Source organism: Fundulus heteroclitus, chromosome 11 (genome assembly GCF_011125445.2).
Source record: "Fundulus heteroclitus isolate FHET01 chromosome 11, MU-UCD_Fhet_4.1, whole genome shotgun sequence".
Classification (NCBI taxonomy): Eukaryota; Metazoa; Chordata; class Actinopteri; order Cyprinodontiformes; family Fundulidae; genus Fundulus; species Fundulus heteroclitus.
This window is the reverse complement of record NC_046371.1, coordinates 16,542,090-16,552,909: the sequence shown is the minus strand read 5'-3', so window position 1 is coordinate 16,552,909 and position 10,820 is coordinate 16,542,090. Positions and strand designations below refer to the sequence as shown.

Here is a 10,820-nt window from a genome sequence, read left to right as displayed (position 1 = left end):
TGAGTCCCTTATGTTTACAAATGAGTTGGTTTATTTTGCATTCATAAACATATAGTTTGGTGTACTCGCACATAAAAAAATATGTGTGTTAACACTGATGTGTTGATCGATATGGTAAATTGTCTAAAATAAACTATTATGAATAAATACATAAATAAATAAATAAAATAAAGGTTACAAATGAATTATACAATTAAATGCAACTGGACATGTTAATTATTATTTTTTGCCTCTCAATCTTTCACTAAATAAAACTAATAATAATAATAATAATAATAATAATAATAATAATAATAATAATAATAATAATAATAATACCATTCCACAGACCTCTCCGATGAATTTTCTACTTCCTAATTAAAATTACATAATAATTTATTATAATAATAATAATAATAATAATAATAATAATAATAATAATAATAATAATAATAATTATTATTATTATTATTATTATTATTATTATTATTATTATTATTATTATTATTATTTATTGTAGAGCTTTGTCTCTTGTCGATTATTTTTCTTGTTATTATTACTATTATTGTCATAATAATAATATAGTAGAACAAACAGACTTCTCAGTAGGTCTGTTGGCACAATTTGTTCCAATATGTTTCTATCCGAATATTACTGGGTCCGGATATTGTTATTGTTATTATCAACATACGATGGGATTAATATCCAAGACAGGACGACAGATTGTATGTTTGTTTGTTTTTTTAAAAACTTTGTTTTCTCTTACCTTACAGGCAGAAAACATACTGACATCAGCACACACAAACTAAGGCACACATGAAATAACTAAGCACATTGTGAGTACTGAACTGCAGAAATAGTCATAAAAAATCTACTGATTGCCTCAGCCTCACACGGCTTTAGGAACTACGAAACATCCTCCAGTAGTAGATGCACAGAATTAGACGGGTGACTAAATATTTCGTAACACCTACTGCATGTCTAGCTTCCAGACTAGAAAAGCGATGCCCCCTGTCGGTTCCTCTTAAAGTCGAAAGTAATACAATAGCGCATTGAATCTGCACTCAATACTGCATTTAAAAAATAATTTCAAATGTGTTGACCTTAATGGATTATCTCTATGGGTGATTTAGGAACACTAAGTAGGCAAAAACAACCCGAAAGCGCAAAAATACTCTCGCTGTTACCACTCCATGTCGCTAGAGGCGCTGTTTTCATGTTTACACGTGAATACTGTACAACTGTAATGACGTAGCAAAAACTGATACAAACCTCAGAGAGGCTTCTGTCGGTGACAGCTCGATCTTGTGGCGTTGTCGGAATGGGCGCCTCAAACTATCGTAATTTTCTACGCTTTTTGCTAAAAACTGTCCTAGTATTCTGCTGCACATGCGGGCTCTCTGTCGGCTCGGAGCTGAGCTTTGTCACATGCGGATCGGTCATTAAACTTTTGAATGTAAAGCACAACGTCAGACTGCACTCTCACGATGTTCGCTACGGGTCCGGTGAGTGAACGGATGATTATGTTGTAATTTTGATAAACAACGTCTCTGTTGATTAATCTCTTCTGTAAACGTGTTCTTTCTGGATAGGATCTAATCATCCGTTTCTAAGGTTGTGGTCACCATCTTTAAATTCATGCAGCTCAATGGGTGTCTGTATGCACAGCTGAACAGTAGTTGTTGTGTGGTTGTTTTTTTTACTATCCTTTCACTGTGTTGTTACTTTTCCCCGATTTTTATTTTACTCTTTTAACAGGCATTGTATTTTTAAAAATTAAAATACCCCGGGATATTTTAAAGTTAAATTAATGACAGTTTTTAAATTGTGACGAAAGTGCACCCTAAACAAGAACACAGTGCCTTGCAAATTGTTGTACATTTTTAGCATTTTTGTCGTATTACAACTACTGCAATTTTATGTGATATAGAAACGTAATGTTTATGAATTAAAGAAAATAGTTTTTAATATTAGAATTTATGGTTTGAAAAAAAAGCAGCAAAATCTGAAACGAGTGGTATGACCAGCCCCCCTTCCTCTGAAATGCTAAATGAAATCCAGAGCATATATGGGAACCATATGACATGTTTAAAATATGGAATTTTTAAAAACGTGTCAATAAGAAAAGGCTCTGATTAATTTAATAATTTACAACGTGTATGCAAAAAGTTTAACCTACATTTTTATAGCTTTTTTTCAGGTTTTATTTTTCAGTGGTTTATTTATTTACATTTTAATTTTCAAAATTTATCTTTAAAATCTTTTGGGGAGACAGTTTTATAAATTTCATTCTTTTCAAATTGCTTTTTACAGATTATATTCGTTTCATTTCTGGGGGCAGCGCCTCCTCTAACACAGTAAAGACCAATAGAAATGCTATAACGTCCACAACCAATAGAAATGTTCCACCCTTCAGAGGAATCCCCGCCCCCAGAAGCGCAGAGAACCTAATCTGTAAAAAGCAATTTGAAAATAATGCAATCTGTAAAATCACCCCCACACACCCAAGAATAAAAAAAATCTGAAAAAATGGCAAACTGCAAAATTGTTGGTTCAAGTTTTTCAAAGCTTAATTTTAGAAACATGTTCTTTGCTTTGCAATAATATTGCCACAAATTTCTCTCCGTGCATTCAGACGTTACCTAATTGTTAAGTAGAGTCCACGCGTGTGTAATTCTACCTCAGTATAAGTCCTTCTGCTCTGTGCAGACCCCAGAGGTTTGTTATAGAAAAGTAGTGAACAAACAGCATCGGTAAAACCAAAGAAAACACGCCATAAGGGTCAGAGATAAAGTTGTAAAGTTTAAAGCAGAGTTGGGTTTGGAAAATAAAAATCAACAGTTACATGGCATGGTTTTTAACATGACATCTAAAAAAAAAAAAGGAAATTCTGAGGCACAAAATACATCCTATCAGGACATGGCCTTCAACCTTAACTGTGCCAGTGAAGCTGCCAAGAGGTAAATCTGGAGAAGCAGCAGTGATCCACAGCCTTGCTGAGATAATCTCCTGACAGAACAACTATTAGTTGGGCGCTCTACAAATCTTGCTTTTATAGAAGAGCAGCAAAACAAGAGGAAAGCCGGTGTTAAAATAAAGTAAAAACAAATAAACAAGTCAATTTGCAATTTTGAAATGTGTGAAAGAAGTTGCCCTGGTCAGACGAGAGGATTTACTTTGTGGCCTTCATGGAAAACGAACATTACACATTACCCTGAACACATCATCCCCACTGTGACACATGGTAGCTGATGATAAGATGTAGCTAAATAGGGGGGTAATATTTGATGAACACCTTCCAGCAATACAGTAATCATAATCATAAAGCCAGATCTACAGTGAAATGATTTAGATTGAATCATAGTCGTGTGTACGAAAGGCCCAGCTCTAGATCCAATTGAGAATCCATGGCCGGAGTTGACAATTGCTGTTCACAGAGACCCTCCGTCCAATCTGATTTGATAAGAATATACCCAATTATGCTTAATTTGGCAAAGAAGAACTCAGTGTTTTTCTTCTTTCAGGGAGACTAAATATTGAAATGTAAATGGCACTTTTCATTGTTTTACTCGTTAAAAAGAAATGAAACATGCTTCCAAATTCTGCACTACTTTGTGTTGGTCTATCACATAAAATCCCAATAAAACACAGAAGGTTTTGCTTTCAAGCACCTAAACCCAAATCAAGCGTCTTAGTCTACAGAATTGCAATATAGTTCGGTATACATCTAAAATTTTTTATTAAATAGCTTTCTGTTGCCCAGATAACGTCAGTTTGATCTCTTTGAATGCAACAGAGATGACAGACTCTCACTCCCTGTGTGACAGGCAGCGGGCAGCAGTCCGTAACAGGCGTCACTGCTGTGGAGGACAGCAACAGCTACTGGAGCATCCGTGGGACGAGCGACGCTTCGTGCGCTCGGGGGACAGCAGTGAAGTGCGGGCAGGCGATTCGCCTGACTCACGTGAACACGGGCCGCAACCTGCACAGCCACTACTTTGCCTCGCCGCTGTCCTCCAACCAGGTGGGTGTTGTGAGCCGAACTTGGTGGGAAGAGGAATTCGCTGTCATGAGAAGGATTATTCAGAGAGCTCCCCCCCCCTGCGCTGAGGTTGGGTTGAAATTGTTCATGTGTGAAAAAGAGCTACGTCAATTGTGGGCTTATTTAAAAGAAAAAAAGAAGTGGGTTATTAAACTGGTTCAAAAATGTGCCAGAATTCACCAATAGGTAATCGTGTTTCAGCCTCTGACTGATCACAGTAACTGAGTCTAAATTTGCTTGTCCAAATCGCTAAAAATAAGTTGCCCTTCAACTTTGTTTACACTCTTGGCCAACATTTGGTTATTCAATCAAACTGATAGAAGTATTTACAGTCGGTGAAACTTTCGGAAAACAGCTTCTGGTCAACATGGACCTCCACAAACTTCCTAAAGTATGAAAAACTGTTTATACAGCGTGTACAAGCTTTAGAGGATTAGGGCTTTATTTTTATTTAAAGGCGTGTTTTGATTTTATAGCCGTCGTTCTTACTTATCCTGCCTATTATCTGCACGTCCCGCATGCCGGACAGGTCAGCAGTCCATCGCGGGGAAGTAAAAAGTCACAAACTCATACGTAAGCACAGTCAGTTCATCTAGCACTTCTGCTTTGGGACTGTAGGAGGAAGCTGAGGTACCAGGAGAGGACTCGCACAGGGAGAACATATAAACGTCACACAAAAAGGGCTGAGAGAGGACCTTCAACAGCTCTTACCACTGCACTGTCAACAATATCATAATATGACATCAATGTCCTTAAACAAGTCAGCTTTATGGTACTCAGCGTTTTTTTTTGCTTTGATGCATGGATATTTTTCATAAAGCTAGTCAATTGAAGCCATACTAAGTATTGAGCCCAGTGTAATTAGTGCAGGTGGATTTTAGCTATTGTTTATTTAGGAGAGGGTGGGAGATGACGAGGAGGAGGTAAGAGAGAGATGTGTGTATGCGGATAGTGGAGTCACCAGGTCGCAGCGGGTCTATTTGTAGCTCATAGTTGCTTATTTGTTGCCCAAATTAGAGATTTCCCTGTCAAAAACAAGCCCAATAAACCGCAACCTGCGACTCACGAAATTTACAAGATTAAAATAAACTGTATAGGGAAAGCAAAAGGAGAAAATAAACAACCTTTGAAAAAAAAAACTTGGTCTGACCAGTAAAACAATCAAATGAAAATGTTACAATAAATAAAGCTAAATATCCAAACAGCTTAAAGGTGCCATGATATCACTATATAAACCATCTCATGTGGTTGAATTTGCTGTGTATATAAATTCTCCAAAGAATTTCATAAAAAAATAATGTCAGCTTGTTTTTTTTGTCAGGCAAAATGTCCCTCCTCAGTAAAAGGGTTGGATGCGGTAATGATATGCAGCTCTACAGAGTTGACTTCACTCTGATTGGCTACAACCATTCTTCAAACGTGATTGCACAGGAAATTAAAGCTGTCCATACGCTCCATCACCTCCCCCTGTATGCAGAGAGGAGCGTGTTCAGTCTTCCTGGACTTCCTGTAGTCCACTATGTCCTCCTTGGTCTTGCTGGTGTTCAGGATCAGATTGTTCCTACAGCACCTCTTTGTCAGATTGTGGACCTCATCTCTGTAGTGGGTCTCATCATTGTTGGAAATGAGACCAACCACGGTGGTAATTTAAATGCTACCTCCTGAGGAGACTGAGGTTATTTAGAGTGCAGGGGGCGCTCATTAGGAAGTCATTAGGAGGGCCAGCTCTGTCCTGGGATGTCCCTGGACCCAGTGCAGGTGGTGGGAGACAGGAGGACTGAAAGGAAAATCACATCGTTGATGGAGAAGTTCCCCAATGCGAGACAATAAAGGATTTTTTTTTTCTTATTCTTAAATGGTCTGCACTTAACATTTCTTGGGTACTGGACACAGCTTACTCCAATTCCATGGGGGAAAAATCACTAGCTACATAAATTTACAGGAGCATAATCTGAATGAATAACGATGCCCTGTTAACAACCCTGCCTGCCCCCACTTATCTGAGTGTCTGGAACTGGCCCTGTTGAATAAGCAGTTTCTTTTTCAAACTTCCAACCTCAAAACATCTGAGATAGGTGTAATACATTTTTTTGGCCACTTGCGTAATTTGAAGCATGCTGTTTCCATTTGTAAGCCTGTCGCCAGTGACGAGAAGAAAAAAAAAGACCCTGGAGTTGAACTACCATTGCCTACATTGCAGGCAGGTGCATTAACCACCAACCCAACACTTCACTTCTTACTCCTCACAGGCGATCTGCCCCACAGGATGGTGTCACGGCTAAATAAAACACCAAGATCATGCTTTATTTTGTTACTAAGTGATTGACCTTTCATTTTCAAAGGCCCACTTGGGAAAAGTCTGAGAAATCCATTATTATGGTTTTATGGCTAGTGGAAGTGTTTGTGTTGCAGGATGTCGGACAGGCGAGGCCCAGCTGACAAAAGGCTTTAACCTCTTTCCAAAACGCCAGTAATATTATCACATTGCAACTTTTTAGCCATATTTTGTTCCTATTTAACAATGTATTGAATAACATATTTCTACTTTGGACTGGTGAGCTTTTTATTGTCCAGCACAGGCTCATCTCTGGGTCTACCTGCTTGCACCCACTTCCCATATGCATGTTTAGCTTCTTCATGATACGCTGCCGTATGCTTGTTCCAGCCTGGCCTGACGTTATTAGCGCTTGCACATCTGGTGATAATACTATCATACACAGCACAAAGCTCTTTACAGTAAAAAGTGTCACCGTAATTAACATCTGAGCACATATTAGCTTGTAGAGGAAGACTTGTATCACAAGAACATCAGTTTTCATGCAGTATGTCACCCGACCATCTTTTGAATCTTTAAAACATTGAAATTTAACTTTGGAGCCACTACAGTGGGTAATCTCGGTTGTTTGGCGCTACGTTTTTCTAATATTATTGTATTTGTTTATTTCTCATCAATCTATTTCCACTTTAAAGACAACAAATTTCATTTTTCTGAGGTTTTGGGGGTATAATATGTTCTGATGTGCTCTGATGAAGCCTTGTGAATGTCAAAACTGAATACAACAAAAAACTGGCAGGTTTTGAACTACAGACCAAAAGGCTTAGTGTGATATCTAAAGTCCTATAGAAAATACTGCTGGAACAGCTCAATCAGTTCATCTGTACAGTAAATAATCAGTCCGTTTCTAACGTCAAGTTAGGAACTGAGCTTTGTGTTTACGGCCTGAAGGAGGCACCAGAGGCATATATACGGGACAAATCATCCATGCCAATTGGGTTTATTGACGCCTGCATGATTTGACTGGATCAACCACTTTAAATTATTTGGTAAATTAAAACAAAATGGTGTCCCTATCTCATGCTTCTATTTTATTTTCTATTTTATTAATGGGTCTGCGTGTGTCCACAGGAGGTGAGTGCATTTGGTGAAGAAGGAGAGGGGGACCACCTTGACGAGTGGACAGTTCAATGCGGCGGATCCGTGTGGAAGCGCGAGGAATCCGTCCGCTTCCGCCATAAATCCACAGATGCCCTGCTGTCGGTGACGGGGGAGCAGTACGGGCGGCCCATCCACGGGCAGATGGAGGTCCATGCCATGTCGACTCCCAGCCAGCACAGCTTGTGGAAGGTGATGGAGGGCATCTTCCTGAAGCCCAGCGAGAGCCCAGCGGGCAGCCGGGACTACGGTCACATACACACAGAGTTCTGAACTTCACGTTTCTTCTCAGCAGCTGCCTCCTCCCTTTTCATCCCCAGCCACATCTGTACCAGCGGCCGCCTTCACTACCCCGAAATGTTTGAGCCCGTGGATATTCACATCAAAACTTGAACCCCTAAAGATCCGGCAGCTACAATAATTTGGAAGAAAATGCGTAAACTAGATACAAAAACAACAATTACACAGATTACATCTTTCTCCATGCTCTTCTCATTTTAAGCTTGGGGTCCAAAAATAAAGTTTCTTCTCAGTTTCTTGTCACTCTGCAGCTCAGGAAGCTTTCTTGGTGCACATATTCACACAAAGTGAACATTGTGTTCATTGGTCTAAAAGTATATGTACTGTTACACCTGTGCCTTAATCTGCCAATAAAAGATTTGGGTGTTTTAAATGCAATGAAAGCATTTTATACTTTCATTGCATTTTAGGCCATGGTCCTCCTGATTAAAGCTTAAACTGTGTTGCTATAAAAAAAATAAAAAACTTTGTTTTTCTTTATGTTTTGGTGCTGCCTATAAATTATTCCACATTAATAATTAATGTGAAAGAATAAACAATTGCTTTAGATGAAGAGTTTGTTACATGTCAGTATTCAGTGGGTACCTAAGTCTTGGGAAAGTGCCGTGTTGCAAACACAGATGTGTTCCTAGAGTTCGTTAGTTACAATGTTAAAACATCAAACTGACAAGGAATACCTCGTAATAAAGAGTTTTTTTTTATGCAAACAGTCTTCAGAGTGACTTTTTTGTTCCTTAATTTGATGTCAAGCAGTTTTCATCACCACATAAATCCCTTAATTAATAAAGGATTTGCCAGTAAGGCAAGCTGCTAATGCCTGACTGGACCATTAAACTTGCCTAATGCCTTGTTTGTCCAGATAATGGCATGTTGGGGTTCATTATCTGACAGATAATGGGGTCTGAGGGAATGAGGGAATCGGTTTGGAGGCTAATCTTACATCTATTTGACCTCTCCATTTACGATGAGCCCTGACGCTGACTCTTCTCTGCAGGACATGCGGATAAACGTTAGTTCACTTTGACTCTTCACAGACTACATTGTTTTTTAAGTGCCAGTTCTTGGTAATTGTTTTTTTTTTTTTTTTTTTTTTTGTACATCTTTTTCACTCCCACAGATATTAGTTCATGACCTGCCTGGACTTAATGATGCACCTCTCAGTCCAGTTTTTATGGCCAGTTTTTATTGCTGAAGCAATGTCCAAGCATGAGTCTGAAAAGGCTTAAATTGGTTATTATAAAAAAGGTACAAGAATGAAGAGAGAAGTTGAAAGGAGATATGAATTAATCATGGTTGTGTGTGGAATGTGTCCATATAAATATATATATATATATATATATATATATATATATATATATATATATATATATATATATATATATATTCATGTGGAGGACTTTAAGTCGGATAAGGGTTGGGATGAAATAAGTTTTACTTCTCTTAATTTCCTTTTTCAGACTTATTCACTAAATTTGGTGGTGTATGTCTGGGTATATATTCTTACAGTTGCACATGATGAGGAATATGTATGTGATAATTTTGACATTTTGGTGAAATGCCTGAAATAGATTATTCATTTATTCATTCATTATCTGCATTAAGAGATTGTTGAAATTCCTGCACTCCATTTTCCTCCTATTATAAAGGTTAGGATTAAAAATGATAACATTAATAAGTGTCAAACAGGGTAACAATTTTATGCTCCAATAATCTGCGGTTTAAGAAAAGATTTCTTCTCTCCTGCATGCTGCTAGTCATGTCACAGGTCATCCAGCTTTTGTAAGATTTTTTTATTAAGTTTTAGTCAGTTTTGAGGTCGTCTTTAAAGTGATAAGTTGGACTATTTGTGTTGTTCTGTGGAGAGGAAACACAGCAGAAAGTATCTTACCTGCAGGAAATACAGCTGGGAGATGTCTCAGTTTGAATAATAAAAAAAAAAAATCCTGACCGTCAAGCTAATAGATTGGGCTCAGGTCCAAAACAAGTTAAATACCAAAACAACTACTGGACATATTCCTTAATTCATACAAAAACCCCTTTACAAATCTTTAGACCATGGCTACTTTTGTCTTTCATGGTTATTTACCTAAAAATCTATAATTATGTTCTGTGATCCCTTATCAATATCATGTAAGGCTTTGAATAAACCCATCTAGCTTTTGGTTAAATTTCTATAAAATTTGGGGATTTTCACTCAATTCTTTTACCCAGGTAGCTTCTATGCAAAGTTCCAATACGTGTTTTACTTGATACACTGTTAATATGTACACAAACTTTAGAGCAACATTTTTAAAGCAAAAGGGATGGCACTATCAAGGTTAATAAAATTGAGTTTGCAAAGCAACCATAGACTTTTATAGCTTGGGGTTGTTAGTCGGATATTGAAAATCATCTGTGGAAAATCCTTTTTTTCTCCAAACTGAGGACATTCAGAGAGCTGTCCATTACAAAAAAAAACCTCACATTCTAAACCAGTGTCACAATCAGGGTTAATTTAGACGTTTAAATTGGGGTTTACATACCCTTGTCACACTATACGTATCGAGTGTTCTGGATGAACGCATTCAAATTAGTGTGTTACTGAGTGAAGCTCACATTTCTGAAAACTTGTATCTGAATGAAAAGAGAATAAAATAGAAATATCCTTTATTCTCCTTCAGTGGGAAAATTAATCCTTTTTTTAAATACATGACAAACTCGAATGTAGCGTGTCTGTGTCTGTGCACGCTAGCGGCAGAGATACTTTTCAGATGTTTTCCGAACAGTTTTTGCTCTCTTTCTGAGGGTCCAATATTGATAGCCTCAGGTTTGCTTTATATGCATAGATAATAACTGAAAGTTCATACCTTTACATTTATAAATACAGATTAAACAGAGTTGTTTTGTCCCATATTTCATTATTTGTAGTCTGGAGAGACCCAGAAGAGCAGAGAAACTGCAACTAGACTGTAACAACCTTGTAAGGGTAAGTAGCTAAAATATAATTTGAATTTAATTTGCATGATGGAAAATTTTGTCACGTATTTTGCTTAAACAGAGGGATGTTGTGGTGTGTTAACCCTCTAG

General features: G+C 37.6%; 1 protein-coding gene across 1 annotated transcript; it reads left to right on the top strand.

The window, feature by feature from the left end:
• Nucleotides 1–1,224: 1,224 nt before the first annotated feature.
• Nucleotides 1,225–8,588, top strand: sdf2 (stromal cell-derived factor 2). Its single transcript, XM_012852809.3, has 3 exons — nt 1,225–1,484; nt 3,807–4,003; nt 7,428–8,588. Exons 1-3 carry the CDS (start codon nt 1,301–1,303, stop codon nt 7,725–7,727), a joined length of 681 nt encoding a protein of 226 aa, XP_012708263.2. The 5' UTR covers nt 1,225–1,300; the 3' UTR covers nt 7,728–8,588.
• The last annotated feature ends 2,232 nt before the right edge of the window (nt 8,589–10,820 follow it).